Raw genomic sequence first — 26,565 nt, 5'->3', positions numbered from 1 at the left:
TGCAATACTTCCGGAGGAAGTAAAAAATTAATGGATCAAAACAAGCATAAATTTCAGTTCAGGAAGTTTCCCATGAATTCAATTGAAGCGGGGTCTCCATGAAGGCGGGAGAAAGAAAAGTTAAGGCGCCCCTGATCTGACGGCAAAACGACCCAACTTTTCCTCCGCTCGATGACAGACCCAACACTGTCCGCTAACTTCTCACGTCCACAGACTTTGACCTGTGACTTTAATTGAGTAAATATAACCTACTCTCCCCTTTAAACTTTATTCTCCAAAATGTTTTTTTGACCTTTCGGCGAGATAAAATGGTAACCTAAATGGGCTTAGCACTATCAGTTCTTAAATTAGTGACCAAAATAAGATCTTTCTAGGGTGGGTGCCTGGTCATTCACGACATAAGGGAAACGAAGTGGCAGATTTTTTTGGCCAGGGAAGGCTCTCCGGGAGTGTCTCTTAGGACACTATTTTGGGGGTCTCCAAGTGTCTTAAGACTGCGGCCATTAAACTATGGGTGCAGACTAGGTCTCAGAAGTTGTGGCTTGCCATCACAGGGCTGAAACAGGCGAAGGAGTTCATAACGGGCTATTCGCCAAGGCTGACTGCAGAATTAATCCGTCAAGGCCGCGTGGGGCTATAAGGATAATTGTAGGCCCAGAAAACGCATGCATCGCATGGGCCTGGCAGATGATAGCCTTTGTAGGTTCTGTCAGGAAGAAGAGGAGGAAACGGCACTGCACATGTTGTGTCAGTGTGAGGGGCTTGTCTGGCTAAGGATGTTACTTCTCGGGGAGGAAAAACCAAGGCCTGAGAGCTTTACACAGGTGCCGCTCACCAGAATTAAGAGTCTGATTAAACGGACGGGTCTGGAGGGCCGAGCCCTAGAGTGGGGGAGCCACAATAGGTCCAAATGGGTCGCAGTGGCTTAGGCCTTAAGGGGCCGCTCTATTAGAATCTTATCTTACTATCAGTTCTTCTTCACCCCTTATCTAGAAGGTGAAGATTCATCCGTGCTTTTAGGGTCATGCAGCAGCATTCACTAATGTTCTGCTAGATTGGATTTACGGTTGTTAGTTCTTAATTAAGTACGATAGCAAAGATACCCAATAAAATTGTCTCTAGCATTAAGTATTAAATATCAAATTTAAATATTAAACTTCAAATTTAGCCAAATTTAGACTAACATTCCATTTTCCATTGAAACTAATTCTTTTCAGTTTAAGATCGATTCAGTGGCATTTCTCTAAATTCGCAAAGCGTCCACTTTACGTTTTCTTATCTCGTTTGTATTTTATTAATTACGGATGAGATTAATTACTATTAATTTTCAGTATTTAAGAGTATTAATTTTCCTAACAAAAAAGTGCGAGCATGAAGATCTGTTTTTTTAATTACAAATTTTCCGGTCAAAGATTCAGGCAGTTTTCCCGGCTAGAAATCAAAATTTTTATAAAATTATATTGCTCTCATTCAAACTATTCCATCATTTCTTCTAAAATATTAAAAGTAGAAAAATTGAACTTATGAAAGAAGATCGTCCATTTTATAATTGAAGTTGAAATTACGAGCGGGGGAGCGCGGGAATTTAAGTATCTATTTTCTAAATTAAAACAAGAATTAAAGTTTGCCTTCGGCCTTGTCAGATATTACAGAGTCTAAACTTGCTCGAAATTCTATCTCACACTCCTGTTTCTTATTCAATCTCTCTTTCTGGTAATCTGTAATTTATTAAAATATTCTAAAAATAGATCAGTAAAAATATTTCAGAGGAATTTTAATGAATTCACATTTTTTTTAAAAAAAATTTACGGAGCATCAAATCTGAGGTCATTGGCTCCCGGAGCTTTATTTAGTACACTGTCGGTCTCCAGACAGTGTCCTCTCCTTACAGATAACGCCGAACAGTGAGCTCTTAGAAATTCCTAGGAAGAGAGAATCTAAGGGGCAGCTGCAGCTGGATTCGAACCAGGATTACCGTGTGAAGAATCTACGTAGTATAAGCTTATTGCTGTTTTAATGTTAATTGTAGAATTATTGCAATTCGAAACACGGCAAACTCGAAAATTTATTATTAAAGAAGCATATAAGAAAAAGGTTCTAAGTAGCCCCAAAATTTTCTGTTTTTTCTTCGAAAAATCTTCAAATTCATACAACTCATTCAATGAGATGAAGTAGATACGGTATTCATTCTCATTTAGGTAGAATCTTTAGAGCAAAAGAGCAGGTAGACCTTTAACCTGTATGGTTAGCGGAACCAAAACGAAAAGCAGCAAATCGAAAATAGGAATTCAAAAATGGAAAACGACTTGAACTCAACCAGAGACATCGACTGCTCAAGGGACTACTTGACAAACCATCAAAAGTGACTCTTTACAAACAAGAAACGGCTGTACTCAGTCTTACTTGCTCCTATCTGGACTTACAGATTTGGAACTGTATATGGAACAGCAAAGCGTTTGAACCTAAACAGGATTCCAATCTTCCATTCAAAAATCCTTGGAACCATCACTGACGCACCCTTTTATGTCAGCAAACAGACCATCCACACCGACCTGCGAATCCCATTTGTTTCCTGCCCAATCCCCGCTACATCAAATTCCACTCCAATCTTTACCTACACCATAACCCCTTAATTAGCAACTTGTCCTGCACTAACCTCCCGTCAAAATCCTCCTCGCAGACTGAGGCGCCGATGGCTTCGCCAACACCTGGTCGAACGATAAAATGTCATCCTTCGTATTCAATCCAATTGATATTTTACTTTAACCGACTTATGATGGTCATCGTTGGATGGCCTTCATTCATGCCTTCCAGCGATTTATTTACTATTTGGTTTTTACTTTTCTTATTACTTTATTATTTTCGTTTCTATTTCATATTTATGCTGTATTATACGTTCATCGTATTTGCTTTTTGCGTCACTGTAATACGCAGTTGTGAATGGATCAATAAAGGGGGAAAAAATGAAAAAAATTGAAAAATCTTCAAGTTAAATGGAGATTAGTAAATAAGTTGATAAAAGACTAGTGGAATAACGTTTAGTTCAACCTACATAGAAGACCAATAGTTTAATTTTAGCTGTTACCCCACGCGTTTGTTTAGACGTTATAGTTACTATAGATTCAAACCCGGAAAACAAGTTTCTGTGTTATTTATTCCAGATTTTGACGTGAATACGTCTTTAAATTTGCTGTCATATGGAGGCAATCCTAAAAACCTAATGATTAAAAATCGGGGGATACAACTTGGCATTATAGTTTCGAATCTATCGTCTACATCCAAAATTAAATTAGACCACTGGATAGCTAAAGGATCAAAGAATTCATTACGATAAGCAAGGACTGTGACGCATCGCGCGCGGTGGAGGGGGAAGCGCCGCCATTTTGAGATCATTTTGCTGCGTATCGAGCTTTGCAATTAGTATAACTTTTGACTCGGAGAAGCTACGATCTTCGTTTAAGTTTTAATCGTCAGCTGTCGTCACAATCTATCTATATTATATAAAACATTAGTATAAGATAGTGGCAGTGAATATAATAAGGTGTTAGAATAAAAAAATATTATCAAAAATATATAATGTCGGCCTATACGCGTCGAAAAGCCAAAACCAAATACAGAGATCGTATACGGTTGGAAAGGGCCTCTTAAGAACAATCGAATGGTAATAATAAAACACCATATGACCGAGTCAAGCTGCGCCGGGAACGTAAAAGAATGAATGCGGCCGAGCGGATCAACGACGGTGTCAGTACATCTGCAGCTGGGGCGGTTGAAATTATGCAAGTGGATGATGAAATCGCTTCAACATCGACAACGGATTGTAAAGGCATAGTTTGTGTTCGATCGTCGATTTGTTTCCTTGATTTCATCCTAAATACATAAATAAAAATATTTTATATAGAAAATATAACCCGTTACATAAACGTATTCACGTACAACACACGGCCGTGTCCATGACACAGCCACACGTTAATTTTTTGTTTTTTTAATTTGTTTCAGGTGTTCTTAGTAGGACATATGGCACCCGGTGCAGATGAAAGACAACCTGAAGCTTTGCCAACGTTTCAAGAGAAACACAGCTTACGATTGCTCAGGACGATACGCGAAAATTCAGACATAATTGTTGGCCAGTTCTATGGCCATTTGCACTCAGATACTTTTCGTGTTATCTACAATGATTTAGGTGAGTAGAAGTTTATAATAATCAGTAATATAATCACTCCTTAGGCTTTCAACAAATAGATTTTATCGTCTGTTAGTTCGCTGAACCGTAGCAAATGTACACATTAGCAAACTCTATAGACACTGTATACTGGGCGGTTACAGGGGTTAGTATGCTTTAAGGTTCCCGCAGGCCATTTCCCCTTTCCTTTTTTTAAGTTTCAAACGAAATGCACACATGAAATCCATATATGTGCGTGTTGAAGCCCCCTAAAGAGGTGGGAATTGCCTAGCCAATCCCCTGCGAGAATCCTAACCAAAAGTGTATACTGACGCACCCCAATAAATACAAAAAAAAAAGGACGTATGCAGAAAAAAGTTTACGTGAACTTCTACTTGGGTTTAAGCGAAACCTCTAATTAGCAAAATATAGCCAATTACTTATCACGTGCTAACTAACATTTTCGCGTATATATTTTTATCACTTAGCAAAAAACACCCACAGTCTTCGTAAAAACGCTAAATTTTAAGAAGGTATAAATAGAGTTTCTATGTCACAATGGTGTTGGCTAATATGGCCACTTCCTTTGCAGTATATTCTAGTACCACAGCAACGTAAATTCAGCAAATCTTCGCAGGAGGATTTGATAAAAAAAGTTACCCGAGCGGGAGTTTCACTTTACTAAATTAACTTATGCACATTTATGGTTTAATGAGAGTGGCCATTTAATTTTGTTTTACCTTTAAATGCCATTTTGTTATTTGGTGTATGCTATAAATAACATTGAACGTAAATATATAGCATTAATGAAAATTGAAATACAGGAACATTTTTGGTAAGTTATCTCTAATGAAGATGAGCTATTCAATGATGCCTCTCAAACGGCTAAAATTGAGCTAAACGGGCTTGCGTTTGTGCTTGAATGAAAGTTACTGTGGTTCGCGGTTACGTAGGGCCATTTGGACAAGTCCACGCTTTCAGAGAGAGGGACTAATGCTAAAATAGAATTCTCTTAGCATGAATAAGCTCAACAGAACTGTGCTTATATTGTTTACAACAATGTAAGCAATGAAATAATAATAATAAAATAGGCGCCACGGTAGCCGAGCGGTTAGAGGCGAGACCTGTAAAGCTAATATACATTGTGGTACTAGGTTCGATTCCCGGTCTTTAGGCCTTAGATGTTATTTAATGTTTAATAAAAGAAATTTACAGCAAAGTATAAAAATAATAAAAAAGAAATCCAGTTGGTTACAGCGATGAGAGACAATTGATCACAACGAGGCGAAAATTACCTCACAAGTTATTATCATTAACATTTTGCATTCACAATTTATCAGCACATTGCCAGCGCACGCACAATTATGTGCAAAACGTGTTAGAGAATAATTAAACTATCATTACGGGTGTAGGTTTCCATTTACTGCTAACCAAGATTTTACATTTTCTGCTACCCCATTAAGAGGGAGGTGCACCTTAGATGGTATGATAATGAGTATTCTTCATTTATCAGTGCTCCTTTTAAATGGTTGGGATTTTAACAAAACTAAACATTAACTTGGAATATTTAGACTTAGTTTTTTTTTTTTAAACTAATCTAGCCGCACAAAAGTAGAATTCTAAATAAACATTTAGAAGGAGAATAAATAATTTATTTACAGAAAAGAAAATAGATCACATTGATACATCGAACCACATTACAAACTACAAACAGCATTGGTAATAAACCGTCTGCCGGAAGTTGACTGTTGATAGTATAATTAGTAATAAAAATGAATTAATAATATAATTAACAATAAAAAGTCTAATTATGATAATTATTATAATAAATTATAAGTTGCCCTACAAGAAACTCAATCGATTACCTTGTCAATAGAAAAGAAAAATGCCCGTATTGATTAATACATGTCAATAAATGTTTTATTGTTAAACCAAACAGCATTAATTCCAAATAAAATTACAATACATCGTATGCAGAGCAATTTAGAAGTTAAATTCAGCGACCATTTCACTCCTGAACCTCCACTATGGTAAAGTAAAGTAATTGCCTATTTTTTCAGGCCAGGCTAACTAGCAAATTAGGTGTCTTGGACGGAGGCGATTAGCAAGTCATACTTTACTTGTAAATTTCTAATATTAACCATTAAATAAAATCCTAGGCCTAAAACGGGGAATCGAAACCAACTTAGCTTTGCGGGACTCGCCTATAACCGCTCGGCTACCGTGGCGCCCTCATGTCACTTTGGTTTAAAGAACAAGCCTGGGCCAGTCCCCTGCCATTTAATAAATTCCTATGAAGGTTTCTCTCGGAAGAATCTCCAAGACCAAAGACAGAGAGATACGAAACTTTTTTATGGCAGGACATATTACATATAAAATTAATGGTGGTCCTCCTCACTGGACCTCTAGTTACGAAGGGAACATTCATTACTGCCTTACCGAATTATAGGGCCTAAAATTTAAAGCAAGCAGCTCACCTCTAAACTTAATCCAAAGTGAGATATTGATGGCAATGGACTATTAGAAGTACTTATAGATGAAAATGGGAGAATTGTAGTGGCTAGATTTCCGTTCAGAATTGTGGCCATGAACTATGGCACGTACTGCATGAACTTTGAATACTATTTTTATTAATTTTTAACGAAACTACTAAGAATTCAACTTGTAATGTTCACAATTTGAAAATATACTTCCCCATTCTTCGATTAAAGTTATTAATGTGAGTAGAGACTTAAGTTACTAAAAACGTCGCCGTCCTAAGCTACTGCATAATCAAGAGTTGCGGTTGACGTCTTCTACTAAAGTTACATCCAAAAATAAAATGAAAACTAAGGAACTAACAACTAACTAACTAAACGAACAAACAAGTTTTGATTTTTAATATAAATTTAAAAAACGTTTTACCAAAAAAAACGTGTCAAAAATTAAACAAAATGTCAAATTTCAGTTTCCGCTATTTATCGTCTTTCGTTTAAACACGGTTTAAAGCACAAAGGATCGATAATGTTAAATAAAATTACAGGATAGAATGCAATGTGAAAGAACCTTCAACCCCTCAATAAAAATCAACCACTAGTTGAACAACAACAGTCCCTAGACAAGGACAACATGTCGTGAAGTGGGCACTACTAATCGATACTTTCATGGGCTGTTACCTCCAACAACTGTCACTAAAATCCAACACTATTTGTACAATATTGACTAGTGTAACTATTTTAGTTTGGAGTAGTTTTCTTTAAAGGAAACTATCTAATATCAAATAAAGATGGAATTTTTCTTTCTAACTGAAAGTGTTCGCTTCGTTAGCGTGGTATTTAATAATAATTATTATTCAAATTCTCTCGTATCCGACGCTAACAAACTCCGCGAGTTCCTATTAGCTTTTCGTATAATTCGCGAAGATGTTTTTCGATTGAGTCACCTTTTCAGCGCAGACTGTGTTCTCTCGTACAAGGCTGTGAACTGTAAGGAACTCGTAGACAGAGGCAGGAGCTGTGGGATCTGCGAGTGGTACTTACTACTAAACTAATTCCTTCTCACTATTCTACCTCTTCTAATTGCTTGTTCTATCTCTTTTCCTCTTCCTCTTCTTTTTCCTCATCCTTCTTTCTCCTTCTCCTTGATCTTTTTCTCCTTCATTTTCCTCTTGATCTCCCTCTTTCTGCTTTTCTGGTCCTTCTTATTCTCCTGCGTCTTGTCCTCCTTCTTCTTTATTGTCTTCTTCTCCTATTTTTTCTTCCACACTTCGCCTTCTTCTTCATCCTCACCTTTTCCTTGACCTCTTCTAGTATTTATCCTTCTCCCTCCACCTGCTTATCGTGCCCTTCTTATTCTTCTACTTTCCTTCATTTTTGTATTACTATTATTATTTATGTGTTCGCTGTTATTTATAAGAATTAACGTGAGCGTTTTGATTTATTTTCTTTTATTCATAAAAAAGCATTTGTTAGAAATATATTCGCTTGAAATAGCATAACGCTCGAGTGAAACTTTCAGAAAGAAATAAATGAAAATAAAATAATGTCTTTTCCGAGGAAGAGAACAGAATGGAACAGAAGGAGCAGATATGCTATTGTAGGCAATATTTAGGCAGGTTGGAGAGCATGCAAAAGGATGTAATGTCAGAGAGCAAGGAGGGCGTTTTTTTGAGGAAGGCGGCCAGTACAAGGGGAGGTGGATACGGCCAGCAGGTTCTTACCTCTTTAGCAAACAAAACACGATCAGGTGGAAATGATGATGACGGCCGCTCTGCTGTTATGTGCAGCACTATAACCTTCCCCCCCCCGGTGCGCGTGCGTACGTCACCAAACTTCCTCTCGCTGCCCTTTTGTTGTCCCCCCAAGTCTTTTATATGGCCGCCTGCAAAAGGTACTACTTCTTCACCCTCTCTGTCTGTTATCGCGTCCTACCAAAACGGATGGCTGGGAAAATAAATAAAGAATTCTTTGATATCAATGTCCACTACAGTATTTATATTTTACATTTATTATAGCAACCACATTTACCAAAGTTTTAGATAACGTATATTATTATATTTATTTTTTAATTTAAGGTGCGTCAATATCATTTTGTTTTCTGTGCACTGGGGGTCTCACGTTATGGAAACACTTTTCCTCACGGTACCGCTGAAAGAAGACCCTAAGATGAGAAGAATCTAAGGGCTGCCAGATTCGAATCGGGATATCCGTGCAGAGAAATCCCAGAGCCCTAACCTTTGATCTAATAATATATAATTATTGTTATTAATTCTTTACTTACTCTGCTCACCCTCGACATAAAATTATAGAACTACCCAGATTTACGAATTTGATTGTTTATAAACAAAAATTTTGAGCTTTACAGGAAGAAATGTTTTTTATTTTAATAATCACCTTAAGGATCTAGTTTTAATTTTTTTTTTTTTTTTTTTTTTTTGTTCAAAATAGATCTAAGAATTTCATTGAATTTTAGGTATTTACGCCCATTTGATACATATGAAGGCATTTTGGGAATAAGGATGGAAGGTAGGATTCCCTCAAGAGAGCCATTGATGTGTATTTTATAGCTCACAACCTGCATATAAGTAATTAAAATTGATTATGTAAATCAACTTGCGTAAAATCGATCGACAGCGGAAGGCGGCCATAGGTGCTGCTAATTTACCGAACAGATTGGTCGGTTTTCACGTCAATTTTCTTCAACAATATCATGTTAAAATCAATCATTACTTAGTAAAATTTATAGTAAATATTCTCGCTCTTGTATAAAAAAAAAAGTAAGTAATTTTAGTACAAATTAATAATAATTCTTATTGTTGTAATATTGTGTTATTAAGCATGAAATGAAATTTGTTTCTTTGAGAATTATGAGTAGGTGGGAAATTATTTTCAGTTATTTTTAGCTTTTCCAGTAAATGGGAAATTAAAATTTTGTATGTGTGTAAGAGAGAGAGAAGCTTTCAGTCCAATCAATATTCCTAGTCTAATCAACAGTGCATCCTCGTCCTCGAAATCAAAGTGAACCGACATATTCATCGATGACATTGAAATTTGTAGCCTTAATTTGTAAATCTTTATCAAAAACTTGCTTCCTTCCGCACTTGATTAGAACAGGATTTTTGAAAACATATAAATAAAAATAAATATTGTTATACGAATAGAAGCTTTTAATCTCCTCTCCTTTATATAAATAATAAATTTAGGAACAAATATAAAAAAAGAAACTATGACTATTTTGTATGCTTGCAGGTCGGCCGGTGAACTGGATGTTATTGGCGCCCGCACTTTCACCAAAAAGAACTGCCAGCGGTCCAAATAATCCTGGGATTAGGCTTTACAAATTTGAAACAAGCACTGGCCAGGTAAGAGCATATTTATTTATCTTCAAGTGAAGTTGTCTTTATTTGATTTTTGATTTTGTCAGAATAGCCCCAATTATAGATCCTTTCAAAAAGTTAGGAAATCTAATGCAATTCCTGGTAACGCTAAAAAGTGAATTCACATCCCCTCGCGACCAAGGAATGTTTGACTAAATATTTAGCTCCCTATGGAAGATTTAGACAGACTGGAGAAGCCGTCAGTCAGGTATAACTAACCACAACTTGCTTGATTCATACTAACATTATTCAGGGTGTTCATTTTAAGACGGCTCAAATGCATTTCATGCTTAAACGGTTAATCTGAGCAAAAAATGGTAGAGGAAAATTTTGTTGCCCGTCACCTCTAGTTTCAGAATATGTGACTTGATTTTAGATTCCTGCTTGCATACGCGGCTGACGCGCGACCAAAAGTGAGGGTTCGCAGTTGACCCCCATTTTCATATACACAGTTTTAAAGAGTATAAAAAGTAATGAAAGAAACGGGAAACCGCAATTTGATATCCTTAAAATTAAAGGTGCTAGGCCATTTCAAACTCTGGTATTTATTAATCATATTTCAATTTTTTAACTTGTTATCAAAGAGAAAGAAGAGCACGCGATAGATCATTTTTATGTATTTTTCATCCCCTTTCTACTAAAAATATTGCCAAGGCAGTAAAGCTACTATTTTTCTTAATATCGGGAAATAAGACGTTTTCCGAGAGGTTTTTCTAAGAAAAATCCAATGTTAAGAGCTTTAGATGTACTCAAGCATACACAAAATGGCTAAAAATTAATTTTACATCTGCTACAAACAAGATGGTTTAATAATTATTTGGTAATTTTGGAAGAGATGCGTTTAATTACCAAAAAAATTGGAAACCTCCTGCCACATATGTAAGTGATCAATATCTTTCATGTAAAGGATCAAACTTGTGCCTTAATTTACCAAATAATGCACTTTACTCAACTTGTGAAGCATGTACTGTGCCTTTAAAGGTGCCTCCTCAAATACAGAGAGCAGTTGATAACCTCCTGGCTAACCTGGCTTGCGAGTCTGAGAAGGCACCTTTCAAAACACAGTTCATGCTGCAAAAGCTGCAAAAGTGCATTATTTGATAAATTAAGGAATAAGATAAAATAAGCGTATGCGGGCAGGAATCTAAAATGAAGTCACATATACAGAAACTAGAGCTGACGGGCAACAAATTTTTCCTCTACCATTTTTTGCTCAGATTAACCGTTTAAGCATGAAATGCATTTGAGCCGTCTTAAAATGAACACCCTGTATAGTATTACATTTCGTGTGTTACAACATACTCCCGCTCTTACCGACCATAGCATCCCGATGTTAAGAGGTTCTAGAGATCGTATATGTTCCTCCCCAACAGCTGATAACCCTCTAAGGCCCTTTAAGGAACTTCCTAGAAGTTCGGGGCTCTAGTAGTCAGGGATAACCGCTCTGTGTGGTACCAATAAATCCCTTCTCTCCCTTTGGAGAGGATTGCTCCCTTTGTTTACTTCTCCACCATTAGTTGAAGAGGTGCAAGATTGAGAATTACTTCAATCCGAGCATTAAGTCTTCAAATTGTCTCAGTTAGTCTGCCCATAGAAGCACTTACACATGGAGGTAAAATGATATTTGCCCTTTACGTTACTGCGATGACAAATAAGGATTTAAAAAGAAGGACATCCGTACTATATGATAATAAATTAAATTCTTATTCCTGTACCTTTAAATTGTTTATAATTATCTCTTCCCAAATTCAAATAATTGCAAATACTTTATCATTTTTACAGGTATTGGATTATACACAATACTACCTAGACTTGAACAATGCCAATCAAAGGGATTCAGCCGATTGGCAACAAGAATACAATTTAACTTCATATTATGGTTTAACGGAGGTTACCGCTAAATCTTTGAATGAACTAGCGTCTACATTCACTAAGCACAATTCACAACTTTTCTCCAGGTCAGTTTAATTGATTAATAAATTTTGCTTTTTAAGAATGTTTCCACAGGACAGCATTCTGGGTACTATTCTTTATTCCATTTACACTTCAGACATACCAACTGATGCTAACACTACACTCCTCCACATACGCAGATGACACTGCCTTACTGTCCTCTAATCATGATCCTGTCCTAGCACACAGAAATCTGCAATCATAACTCTCCTCATTAGAGCAATGGTTCAAGAGAAGGGCTCTTTAGCTTAATGAAACTAAGTCGTAAAACATCACCTTCACTCTTCGTCGTATTACACTTCCTCCAGTCTTCTATAACCTAACACCTTTACCAGTAGTGAACGTTGCCCCTTTACCTTTGGCTTCACTTAGACCGAAGACTTTCTTGCGACCCCCACATTAGACTAAAAAGAACAGAACTACGTACTACTAGCTATCGACTACTTAAAAGACTCTTAGACGAAAGATCAAAACTCTCTCTGGACAACAAAAGTCTGATTTATACTTCTATTTTGAAACCCATCTGGGCATAATGGAATACAGCTGTAGGGTTCAACCAAACGCACAAATCTCCAAAGGATTCAATCTCTTCAATCTAAAATACTTCGAACTATCGTAAACACTCCATTTTATGTCTCCAACTTGGCTCTACACAGTGACCTTAACTTTCCTTTTGTCACTCAAGTTGCTAAAACACGATAAAGAAAACTCCACTTCAGCCTGCAATCTCATATAAATCCTCTAGCCCAAAATCTGCCTTCTAGAACTCTTCCTGATAACCCGGACAAGACTTCTTAAAAGACAGTTGCCTCCTGATCTCCTCTCAATTGAAGAGAGTGGACTAACAGTCTAATGTTTTGGAGTGTTACCACTGCGGTAACTTCTCCACTCGTTTGCTTCATTTGTTATTCTATTATCATTGTTACTTATAGCACAAACAAACGCAAATAATACAAATAAAACGTTTCTATTTATTTTGTTTTCCTATAAAAAAATAATAATAATTTTTCTTACTTTACTTTAAAGGAAAATTACTCTCTCTGACAATAGCTGCTACATATGCAAACCAGCTAACATGCAAAAATGTAGACATCAATTTCGATACTTAACAGAAAGATGAAATCTTTAAAGTGGTCAATATGACCGCAACCATGTTCGCTCAGAGAAAATTACGAAATGAAAATCGCGAAATAATGACGTAATATTTGCAATTATAATTTTAGCGCTACTAAATTTAAATAAAAACTAGTTTTTGGTTAACAGTATTTAGTTAACTTTGTTCTCCTTATTTCACAAAATGAACGTGTGATTAATAGTTAAAAACGGGGTCAACTTTTTTTCCCCCTGGGGGTATTAAAGTAATTTTAACTAAGAAGGATTTGTGGGGTTGTTATTAGCTAGTGTGTGTGGGTCCCCATAACCAGGGCACATTTATCTAATAACTCAAACATAGAGCTATGTTTAACTAAGGGCAATATTTGGCGATAGCCATGGTGGGAGGGTGTGTGTGCATAGCTTGTAAACGAGAACGGAACAGCCTGGTCCGATCTGAGAGCATGGTGTGGAGGCGGTGGGACGTCCTCGTTGTGGTGGTCTGCGCGTGACATAAGTCCCGGTCATGCGAAACGTCACTTTGTACATGGTGGGGAGGAGGGGCTGGTCGTACCGAATATTGATAAAGTAATGAAAACCGCTCACCAAAAACCTTTATACAAACACAAGGTTTGGGCCAGCGGATTGCCATCAACAAGATATAGGCTATAGGACCTGCGGGGTATAGACTGTACACTAAGACCACAATAACCATCGGTTTCCTACTGATTCTGTGTATTCTAAACGCCTTGCCCTGTAAATCACTTCATATTCAGCCACAGTTTCTTGTATTTACTTAGGTCCGGTGCGACACTGGACTTTGTTCCCAGATATTAGTAGATATTATTACGTTTCCATCACAATATAGGAGTTGGAGCAACAAAATCAAAAATGATTTGAAACCACCACGCCGACAAATTGAAAAATTTTCTACAAACTCTGAGCATTTGAGGTCGCCAAAGTGGTCTATATAGACCCCCCCAGGGGTCTATTTAACAAAAGTAGGGTTCGATCTGAGCCAGGGAGTCGACTGGGGGTCAAAGGAAAAACAATTTCGAACCCAATATAGCGAACCTTGCAAAGAAAAACCTGGCACACTCATCTCATTAATTAAGAAGTAATAATGTAGTTACTTTACTTATTATTTTTACTTATTTATAATTACTTATTATTTAATCAATATTAAGGTATTTAAATTTCAACATTAAGATATTTTTCACTTAAAAGAACAGAACTAAACAGACGCTATCGACTACTTAAACGACTCTTAGACGATAGATCAAAACTCTCTCTGGACAACAAAAGACTGATTTATACTTCTATTTTGAAAGCCATCTGGGCGTATGGAATAGAGCTGTGGGGGTGGGACCAAACGCTCCAATCTCATTCAGTCTAAAATACTTCGAACTATCGTAAATGCTCCATTTTATGTCTCCAACCTGACTATACACAGTGACCTTAACATTCCTTTTGTCACCCAAGTTGCTAAAACACGATACAGAAAATTCTACTTCAGCCTGCAATCTTATATAAATCCTCTAGCTCAAAATCTTTCTTCTAGAACTCTTCCTGACAACCCGACAAGACGTCTTAAAAGACAGTGGCCTCGTGATCTCCTCTCAAGTGAAGAGAGTGACTATCCATATAATGTAGGAAGGAATTATGATCTTGCGAGATGTAAGAAGCAAAGGAAGATATAGGCCAATAGTGCAATGTTTTGTTTTCTGTGGTTTTCTGTAAGTGGTTATAACCACCGCTAGAACCAAGTTTACAAGACTTATGGATCCATGTTTCTAATTGCTGCATTTGTAATTCTTGAGATCATTTTAGATTTGTTGTTTTTCTCTTACTGCATTAAAAAAGACCAGCATCTTATGAACTTTCTCAAATTTCTCCAGCGCTCCTCTCTCCCCTTATTAGGCTCTACCATTGTGCAAGCACATCCAAAAACTGGACTTAATTTTAAACAAGAATGGAAGACAACAATACTGGGATAAAGGGCATAGATATCCAAGAAAGAGTTCAAAAGAGATGGATTTGTGAGAGATAAAAACACCACTAACAAGCGAAAACAAGGAAGCAAGATAATATGACTAAAAAAAACCTGAGTGAACGGTGCTGCTAAAAAAGGCGAAATGTACGTAGAAGTGGCAAAAAAATCGTTGATGAGATCCGGACGCTGTAATAGGATAATATGAAAAGTAGAAGAAAGAAAAGATATGTTGAAAAATGTTCGGACACAACTTTTCAGATATTGAATTTCTTAAAAATATACTATCAATATAATAACACATCCTTCAATATTTTTTTGAATAAGGATATCATTAATTAACTTTGCTTAGTTAGACAAGGAGGGAAGGCAACCGTATCCTGATACAGAATCATTATTTCCTGGGCGTAATTATTTCAGTACAGGGGGATACCTTATCTCTCCATTAGCTATGTCATTATTACCGGATGTAACATTATCGAACAGAAAACCCAATAAGCTCTTACATAATTAACATGTTATATATTATGATATGTCAGAATATATTAACAATTTTTTCCCCCCCATAATTAATTTATGTAAAATCAATAACTATCTTTTATCACAGAATTCTTCAACCAGTTAAGCGCGTTAGACTTGTATACACGTCATTCCAAATCTCTATTTCTGTGCGTTCGATGTGTATACTCGTTGTGGAAAATATAAAATAGGTCATTAACTATAAGAACTCGAAATTTTAATAAGATACAATAAGAATATTATTTGGTGGGATGTTTCCTTTATCTTACCAATAGAACTGCCAAGTATTCTATACGGAGGGAGGTGGAGGGAGTCAGACAAATGATAAGTGGTTGGTATATGTTTGGTCTGCTTATTAGAGATTGGGGAATTACGCGCACAAATAGAAGCTCTCAATTCTTGCGCAATGCCCGTTTTTACCTTAGATAGAGATTCAGACCTCAGTACGACGAGCATTATTTCATTTTGCACAGAATGCAAAGCTCTTTTCTTCCTCGTAAAAAGCTCTTATGTCCCTAGTAACTAGAGGCAATGCATACGTGAAACGGTGCAAGATTTTTGAATGAGCACAGAATTCTCTGGTAATCTGGGTAAGCCCCCAGAGATTGCAGAAAAAGTCGCTTGGAGTGACTGCTATGACGTTGTAAACGTTTGGTTGTTTTTGCCCTGCGTTCGACTTGTGTATACACGTCATTGTCTGATTTTAATTCCGCACAGTTATTTTTTTTTAACTAAATTCCACGCTTAACTGGTTTTAAATTGATAAATTCTTAAAGTAAAATACAATATTATTATTATTATTTTATGATTTAAAGCGCGTTAACAGCTGAAGTTATTGATGCACAGTGCTTTTTTCAGTGCACTGCCGGCCTCCGGACAGTAAGCTGTAAGAAGCTCCTAGGAAAAGAAAATCTAAAGGGTCAGCAGCTGGATTCGAACCCGGGACCTCCGCGTGAATCCGATACGCTAACCACATAGCTAATCCCTTCCCTTATTTTTTTTTTTTTTTTTTGCGCATTAACAGCTGAGGTCATTAGCGCCCGGAGCTTTTTCCAGTGCACTGCCGGCCTCCGGACAGTGTTCTCTCGTTACAGACAACACTGTCCATCACCGGACAGTGAGCTGTAAGAAGCTCCTAAGAAGAGAAAATCTAAGGGTCAGCAGCTGGATTCGAACCCGGGACCTCCGCGTGGGAGTCCAGTATGCTAACCTCATAGCTAATCCCTTCCCCCCTTCCCTTATTATTATTATTATTATTGTTATTACGTATTATTTGTAATCCAAAGAGGAACTGGTGGTAACCGCAACTTGTGAATTTCGTTTGAACTTAGAATTTACTTTCAATATAAAAGTCCCTACTTTCTAAGTACCTCCATGCAAAAATTACTACCCCTTACGGGTTATGCAGCTGATGAAAGATACAAGCAGACCAAGGTATTTTTTATTACCTTCTGCTTACCTTCACTTTCACCTACCCTCTAATTGCTGTAGATTAGAAAAGTGGGACGGGGACCTACGCCCCACGTCACCGCAGCCACAAGAGGCTTATTGTGCCTTTCTAATTGCAGCATTAGAATACTAATGTACGATTCTTACTAATGTTGATAAAAGATTTAAGATTTTAACGATCGATAAAAGATCTGATTTATTGCCATAAAATTTTATCTTATTTCCATTTAAATTAATGAAAAAAATAAAAAAGCAAAAATAAGGAACATCCTTTCTTTAGAGAATTTCCGGTTTATATTAAGAGCGGAAATGACTAGAATCAATTAGAGAGCGCTTGTACTAACTAGATTGTCGCCCCCATTAATAACTTACTGCTTAGCCTTTTAACTTCTTACTACAACAACAAAAAATCTTGATAAAATGAGGAAGTCCTTTTTTTTTGGAAGCTTAACAATGGCCTTCTCAAACTTCCTGCAAAAACTACGCATATTTTTGAAGTTCGTAGAATTATTTTGCTGTTCTTATCTATCTTAGAACACAGAATATGTGAGCAATTTTATCATTTTATCTTCTAATTTATTTTTTTTTCATTTAACATTTCCGCCCAAAGAATAAATTATTGCAGAGCTCTTAGGAATTGTTTTACTTCCTGTACTTCCACGTAAAAGTAGGAATTAAGTCAATTGAGTCAGCCGGAAATAGATGCTTTCAGTTTGCAAAAAAAAACGGTTTACGTTTGCTGTGTGCTCAAAAGGATATCTCACCAGCAGATAAATTGTCAAGCATTTCAAACATGATCGATAATAAAGGCACTGGAGATAATAAAGGTGAAAAAGTCATTATTCAATTGCAGCGGCCAGTAAAAAAAATAAAAATAAACTAAAACCTCAGTTGGGTAAGGAAAAGATGGCTTTTTGCGGGAAATTCGAGTGTTAACAACTCATAGAATTGGGGGCGCAAAAATTGGGGCCAGAAATTCCCAAAATTTATAAATAATAAATTGGCCCTTACGCTCAATCGATTGTCCTTCATATTAGGAAATGAACTTAAAGTAAGGTAGCAAAGTAAAGTAAAGTAATTGCCTATTTTTCCAGGCAGCCTTTACGTCCAACTACCAAATTAGGTGTCGTAGACGGAGGCGACTAGCAAACATACTTTACTATAAATTTCTCATATTAACCATTAAATAAAATCCAAGGCCTAAGACCAGGAATCGAACCCAGTACCACAATGCATATTAGCTTTGCATGTCTAGCCTGAAATGAACTTAAATATTTATTCTCTATTAATATTAAAGACTTAGAAATATTCCTAAGATTGTTCAGTTCATTCATCCTATGATTTTTGTATTACTTTATTCCCAAAATCATGCTACTCTACTGCCTATATAGTAGTGAGGTTCGAATTTTTGGAGATCCAGAGCAGTGAAAAACTACATCCATTCAGAGGAGCGTTTACAAAACATTATGTACCCACGTAATCTAGGCCTATCTTTGGACCAAAAAACTGACTTTCACTACGCACGAACAGGACAAAGTAAACGCAGGCAAACTGGACTACACGACTATTATTTCCACTTCTCACACGTGACTCCAAAATGACTGTGCCCAACAAACTACTCCGCTACAAAGTGGACATTAGGCCGATGTTGCTCCATGCCTGCCCTCGCCTGGTGCCTGGACTTGTAGTAGCAACGTCAACAAACTCCAGGACAACATAAAACAAATTTCTCAGACTCTCCTCGATGCACTAAAGTTGACTCACTCCCGAGACTGCATCCATTATCACCCCCGTACACTCCTATATCCAAAAATCATCTGCTGAAACTCCTTTCCATTCTAGTCTGCAATCCAAATCCACTCTGCCCGCAACATAGCCACATACGTACGATCCTTCCATTCCTTAGGCTGGAAACATAGTGGAGCGGCGAGCAAAGCGGCGATGATAGCGAAGAGCGAAGCGGCGAAATCAAACTTAAGTTAACATATGGGACCGCGGATAGTGGCGAGCAAAGCGAAGATAGAGCAACTCTATCTATTTCTAGTTTTTGTTTTTGCCGCTTTGCTCTTCGCTATCATCGCCGCTTTGCCCGCCGCTCCACTATGTTTCCAGCCTTACAGGCACAAAACAATCAAACACATACTTCTCCAACTTTCTACACTAGCTGCAGGTTTTTCCTTCCCTTTTCCTTGCATTCTTATCCTACATCTTAACCTTTCTACTAGCACTTGTTATGAAGGTTACAATGTTTCGTACATTGACACTTCTTGCATTTATTTTATTTTATTTTTGGTACATATTTATACTGTAATAAAGATTTATTGTATTCGATTCTAATTTATTTGGTTACATACAAATTTCTAGTAAGCACTTTTAAATGTAACGTCTAAACCAGTACATCTGGTGATATCTGCAATTTTTGCAATAGTTCCTAATAATAGGTTTTCTTAGAAAAAAGTAGGTAAAAACATATTTTTATTTATTTTAAGAGAATGCATGATTTTTTGGGTGGTTTATTTTATGTGTCTTGCAAATTCAGAGCTTTTAATAAACTATAAGCACGCTAAACCGGAAATTTATGTAGACATGGTTAGATAGAAGTTTTAAATGAGTGAACGTTAGTGTGTGTGTGTGTGTGAGTGTATAACATTGCTGTCAGATGTATCTGAGGGCATGTGCATTCGACTGCAAAATCAGCTTGACTTATAGCCGTCTGTTGTTATCTTCATAGTAAATTTGCTTAATGCGTTCACGTGCCGGCTTCCGCCCTCACCCAGAAAACGCCGGCCTCCAGATCCAGAGCGCTGCTGCCCCCACCCCTCACCACCCGCGTATAGATAGGATAGAAGCGCCGGCCTCCCATGGAATGATCCAATGACTCGAAAACGGCGAACCTCTGGCGTTATTATGGACAACTGCATCCACTTCTTCTTCCCTTCGCTCGATCGCCGCTAACAATATTTCCCGGCAGTTTAAATTGCCAGTTTATGATTGGCTCAGTAAACACAATGGTTTATTGATATAAAATATGTTACAGTAGTGAGTCATTTGGGCGATATTTCCTCTATTCCTTTCAAACAGTATTTTCATCAAAAAATGATTCTCTTAATGTTCAGAGAAGAAAAAAGAAACCTTAAAAGCCAAAGTTTGGCGTGAAATCCTCATCAAAATCCTTTGAACTCAATTAACTCTCTCATCTCTAATGAATTAATTTTCTAACAAATCAGAACTTTTACTTAATACGATTATTTGACAGCTATACGATTATGACAATCTATAGATGGGTCTAATTATCGTAGTACCCATATAACTCCAAAAATATATTTTATTAGAAGAAATTTTCCCCTCAAAAAAGGCTAAGGATAAATCGATCAACAGATTCGATCAACATGGATTCATAGTGCCACAATTGACTCATTTGGATAGGCTTTTTTGGCCGACATCTGTGGAATCTATTATGGAAACACCTATGTTATCTTGGTATCGATAGGTATGACCATTAAAAAAAAAGCAATGAAGTCATACTTATGATGATTTACAGGCAAATACACGATGATTACAAAAGCTATCATACAAGAATTTATTAGGTTAGTTTTGAAAGCTAGAAAGAATCAGAAAGTAGATACTAGTTCTACAAGACGTCAGGGTCTTATAGGTGACGATATATGGATAAGAGGTACGAATTTGGAACTCAACCTGTCGCTGTAGATTCTGATAACTGCCAATTAAACAGAAATCATGACGATGCTAGAGTGTATTTCATTGGTAATAACCAGAGAACTTTGTAAGCCTTTTCTTGGTTTCTGAACAACCAAAGGGATCCCAGAGTAACGAAAAATTTTAATGAGTTCGTGAAGATGGGTTCTTTCCAATACTTAGTAATCCCATAGTGTTACCCAGCTCAGGTAAAATAGAAGAATAGTAATTACAAGAAATGGACATGAGTTGACGGCAACTTAACTCTTGCGCCCTGTCTAATGGAGTGATACAGAATACAGCTTAAGTGACTGACAGGTTTAAGGGTAACCATTGTGAAAATTGAATGATTTAGGGTTTTCTATCGGTTTCTATACCTTGGGGTATCCTTCTTGATACCTTCAAAAGTTCAGTTATTGGTTTATTCGAAGAGCTACTCATATAAAAGCTGACACAAACCTAAAGGAAAACGTGAATAACCTGAATGAAAATCGAATTTTGCATTTTTCTGATTTACTTTAGCCATTCGAGGTGGGTTGGAGCTAATTTTAAGCTAAAGTTAAATAAATGTTTTATATCAATACCCTTAGGGGTTAGTTTAGTACATCACCCGCTTTTTGGCATACTTAAAAGTTAAATTTTATATGAGGCCATAATTCAGTTAATATAAAAAAAATCTTTTATTGACCATATTTTGGTGCAAAAGTATTTTCATAAATAAATAAACACCGAGGCGTGTAAATGAAATATAAACCAATTTTATTTCTAGTTGGGGAACAATATTGGCGCTCCATATTCAACATATGACGTATAAAGGAACCGAATAACCAATAAAAATGGCATAAACACGCTCTTCAGTGGCTCTAAGTGACTGGATCATTTTTAGAATAAGAATTTGACAAATCTGTTTTGGTAAGGTTACCATGGAAATTAGAGCTTGTAAAGTATCTTGATTTAAATTAATTTTGAAAGCGTCACCAGCGCTAGATGTACTTATAAAGTAACAATGACAATAATATTGACGTTACTAACTGAGAGGAGAAGGTAACCAGCGGTAACACTCCCTAAGGTATCTCTAGGATTAAACTACTGTCCTCAGAAAAGAGAAAATCGCGAGGCCACTGGCGTTTTAAGCGCCTAGAAGAGGATGATCCGGAATGTGTAACGAGATGAATCATAGCGGACAAGAAGACTAGAATAAGACTACAAAGTTCGATCAACCAGGACTTACTAGGGGAATTTCTAACTCTATGTGGATGATTAGATATGAAACATACAGTGGAGCGTTAACGATAGTGCGAAGAATTTTCGACTGAAGAGATTGGATTCTTTGAAGAGTGGTGCCTTTCTTCAACGTTCAGGTGGATTTTAGGATAGAAGTGTGTACCAGTCGTTTGTTATTTAGCAAAAGATTAGAGAAAAAGTAAAATTTCTTTTCAACAAATCGAGTGTCTGCAATTGCAACGCTTTCACTTAATGTCAATGAGATTTTAATTTGCAAATCTATTCATGCATTAATTGCAAAAGCAGCACTACAAAAATGGCAGACAGATTACAATAATGGTGATAAAGGTAGATTCTATAAAACTATGGCAGATCAGTTACCTAGACAACCATGGTTTAAGGGAACTGGCACTAATAAATGGGTTGTTACGACAATAAGCAGGCTGAGAGCGAACCACGCGGTGTGCGGATCGTATCTACACAGGATCAACAAAAGGTCCTCTCCTCTTTGCGTAGATTGCAATGAGGAGGAAGATTTCAAACATGTAATAATAATATGTCCACGTTATGTGGTAGAAAGGAAACGAATGTTTGACGATATATACAGGTATTTAGATGCACCATTTCGCTACGAAGACATTATATTCTCCACCAACATTTATGTGCTTAAGTCGATAGCAGAGCTAGCAATGAAATATGAATGTATTTAGAAGCTATAGCCGAATTAGAATGAATGGAACAAAATGCTTAGAGAAGGATTACGTGATTTTAATTTTGGTTAAGCGAGAAGGATGGCAGGAGCACAGAGTGCTGCTCCATCCATTAGCAGTAGTTTATGTAAATAGTTGGATATAGTAGAATGATGAATGTGTGAAGCGAATGTATTTATAAGTAAGAATGGAGAGTGAGTGATATTCTAGTGATAAGCACCTAGACGATGCTGGCTGTATGGCGGAAGCCAATGCCAAAAAAAGAAAAAAAAAAAAAAAAAAAAATCTATTCATTTTCTAAAACATGGAATTTACCAAACTGTTACCAGTAGGTGATTTATTTAACTTTAGCTTAAAATTAGCTCCAACCCACCTCGAATAACTTAAACAAATCAGAAAAATGCACAATTCGTTTTTCATTCTGATTTTTCACGTTTTCCTCTAGGTTTGTGTCAGCTTTTATGTAAATAGCTCTTCGACTAAACCAATAATTTGAACCTTTGAAGTTATCAAGGTAATTATCATTATTCAAGAAGGATACGCCAAGTTATAGGAACCGATAGAAAACCCTAACTCATTCAATTTTCACAATGGTTACCCTTAAACCTGTCTATCTCTTTAGCTTAATATTCTGTATCAATCTATTCGACAGGTTTGCAAGAGTTAAGTTGCCGTCATCTCATGTCCATTTCTTGTAATTACTATTCTTCTATTCTGCCTGTGCTGGGTAACACTATGGGATTACTAAGTATTGGAAAGAACCCATCTTCACGAACTCATTAAAGTTAATAAGTGATGAGCCTGGGTTTTTATTTTCCCTGATTGCCGCAACTTAAATGTGCCAGCAGAGGATCGGAAATTATATAGTTTATTTAACGTTCTGCATCTATCATTCAGTTCAGTCCAATTGAGACGAATGAGAGGATTCCAAGTCAATCGATTGTTAAAGAAGAGTCTTAGGTAACGGGAATTGAGTAATATCGATGTTTAATTTCATTTAAGTGGTGATCAATTTTATTTTTAAATTTATTTTGTAATTTATAATCTGTATAAACATACGAGGGTCGTTTGAAAAGTCCTTGCAAAGTCAGAGAGATAGCACTACTGGCGCGTATCGAGGTTATGTTTAGTTAGTAGCATCTCTTGGAAGAACACACACCAAGTTTCAACCAGATCGGTCTATTTTTTTGTGTTTGGCATTCGTTTGAATCGAGGAAGTCAAGTGATTTTCAAAAAATGGACGAAAAAGAATTTCGTGTGTTGATTAAACACTACTTTATGAAAGGCAAAACGCCTCAGGAGCCTAAAGAGAAGCTTGATAAACATTATGGTGACTCTGCACCTTCGATTAGAACAGTTTATAAGTGGTTTCACAATTTTCGGAGTGGCTATATGGGCACAAGTGACGCTGAACGTTCTGGACACCCTGTTGAGGTTACTACTCCAGAAATCATTGATAAAATCCATGATATGGTGATGGATGACAGAAGAGTTAAGGTGCGTGAGATTGCTAGTGCTGTGGGCATCACGAATGAACGGGTACATAATATTTTGCATCAACATTTGGACATGAAAAAGCTATCCGCAAGATGGGTGCCGCGATTGCTCACGCTTGACCAAAAACGAAATCGTGTGAAGTGTTGCAAGGACGGTTTGCAGCTGTTCCAGAAGAATCCGCAGGACTTTAAGCGTCGTTTCGTCACTGTGGATGAAACATGGATACATCACTACACTCCTGAGACCAAAGAACAATCTAAACAATGGGTTACCAAGGGGGGAATCTGCGCCAAAAAAGGCGAAGACCGTTCCTTCGGCCGGAAAGATTATGGCGACTGTCTTTTGGGATTCGTAAGGAATAATCCTCATCGACTATCTGGAAAAGGGTAAAACTATTACAGGTGCATATTATTCATCGTTATTGGACCGTTTGAAAACCGAGCTGCAAGAAAAACGCCCACGATTGGCCCACAAAAAAGTCCTTTTCCATCACGACAACGCACCAGCTCACACCTCAGCAGTTGTGGTCGCAAAATTAATGGAAATAGGGTTCCAACTCGTTTCACATCCCCCCTATTCTCCAGACTTGGCTCCCTCGGACTACTATTTGTTCCCCAATATGAAGAAATGGCTGGCGGGAAAAAGATTTTATTCAAACGAGGAGGTGATTGCAGAAACGAATGGCTATTTTTCAGACTTGGACAAATCCTATTATTCGGAAGGGATCAACAAACTAGAGCAGCGTTGGACGAAGTGTATAAGCCTAAAAGGAGACTATGTTGAAAAATAAAAAAGGTTTACCCCAAAAAATTAAGTAGTTTTTATTTTTGCACGGACTTTTCAAACGACCCTCGTATACAATGAGTAAATAGGAGGTGAATGAGATGAACTGGAGCGGGAAGAGCAGGAGGAGAGAAGCTACCCAGCGGTAGCACTCTCTATAGGAGATAGGGGAATGTGAGGAGGAGAATATGAGTAGGAGAGAGTAGAGATGTAGTTCTTCGACTGTAAGGAAGTCGCGGGGCCACTGGCGATTCAATCGGCGAGGAGTATTGTTAGGGATGTCAGAGGAGGCAAGAGACTGTACAAGAGGATTTGAGCAAGTAGAGAGAGCAGTATGGAACTTGAGATATTTCGTCTTGGCGTGTTCGTCTATGAAGGCCAACAATCGATTTCTATCAAATCCTTTTTTATTTAAACCCGAACCATTTATAGCATTTTAGATAGTAATGACAGAATTATTGGTAAGAGCGATTACATCAGATTATTGTATTTCATATTAAAAGTTTTTTTATCAAATGGGTAATAAAAAGGGCATTGACGAAGTTATTCTTTCAAAATATTATTACATTTAGAATTTAATTTATCCATTAAAAAAGTGGCAGCCATTAAAATATAAAAACAATCTCATAACGACACCATTAACAACTGATGCAGAACCCCTCCTGCACATAGAATGCAACTTCATGCACCATCCTCAGATTGGCTTTATGGTTAAATGAAACTATTTCCTTTCTATGACGTAGCTTCCTGTTGTACGGCTGGGATAATTGCCAACATGAATAATGGCGCAATCATTTTTTTTCCTTTTTTTATTTACGAGTTGCAACACTGTTCGCTGTTTACTTTCATTTTATTATATTCAGCCCGGCTGTAATTAAACTTTTTCATCTTTTTTTTTTTCTTCGTGGAACAGGAAGTATAATTGCTCCCACTTATACAGGGTGATCCATTTAAAACGCACCAATCGCTAATAACTTTTTAGGAAAGCGGAATTTCGAAAAAACCCATGAAGTAAACTATATGTTTTTTGGATCTAGTTTTCAAATTTTCCACCCGCGATGCTGTTATCTTCATTTTTGGTGGAGTTTCAGCTAAAAACCCGATTGGGGTTTCACAAGGACCACCGGTTTTGACAATGATTATGAAAACTACATAAAACACTGTGAAAAATGACGTTAATCCCGTTTTGATATCCTTAATATTTGTTGAGATCAAAGTTACAATTTTTTCTATTCGAGAAGGTTTTCGATATTAATTTTCCACCAGAAATACACGTTTTGGGAGGTCATCTGACTGCAAAAAATGTTATTGGTGACGCAAAGTAAAAAAATAATAATAATTGAAGATTTTAAAACATGTAGTGTAATGCAATGGTTGTGGGAGAGTCAGGATAAATTTGTTTTATCATCAAATAAAAGCAATCATCACATCATGTTAATGTACCCCTGTATTGCAAGACCTCTTGACCTATGATTACGGTATGAATATCTTGCCAGGGAGGGGCGGGTGTTGGTCTAATGATCAAGAGCGTGGCTTTGTAAGTGGGAGAACCCCAGTTCGAATCCCGCATACGCAGTCATTCTTATTACTTAAAAAATCATAATACATTTTTAATAAAGGGTAGTCATACGCGGGA

General features: G+C 36.9%; 1 protein-coding gene across 2 annotated transcripts in view; it reads left to right on the top strand.

Annotated features, from left to right (window-relative positions):
- The window catches only part of LOC141450850 (cyclic GMP-AMP phosphodiesterase SMPDL3A-like), a 577,559-nt gene that overhangs the window by 542,058 nt on the left and 8,936 nt on the right, over positions 1 to 26,565 (top strand). For both annotated transcript variants that reach the window (XM_074121695.1, XM_074121696.1), the window contains 3 exons: positions 4,000 to 4,183; positions 9,889 to 10,001; positions 11,799 to 11,974. In XM_074121695.1, coding sequence (XP_073977796.1) covers positions 4,000 to 4,183; positions 9,889 to 10,001; positions 11,799 to 11,974 — 473 coding nt within the window. The remainder of the gene's footprint in view (positions 1 to 3,999; positions 4,184 to 9,888; positions 10,002 to 11,798; positions 11,975 to 26,565) is intronic.

The sequence above is a fragment of the Rhodnius prolixus genome, unplaced genomic scaffold (assembly GCF_049639745.1).
Source record: "Rhodnius prolixus isolate KJV_2025 unplaced genomic scaffold, Rpr scaffold_8, whole genome shotgun sequence".
NCBI lineage: Eukaryota > Metazoa > Arthropoda > Insecta > Hemiptera > Reduviidae > Rhodnius > Rhodnius prolixus.
The sequence above is the reverse complement of the archived record's forward strand: the minus strand, read 5'-3'. Positions and strand labels throughout refer to the sequence as shown.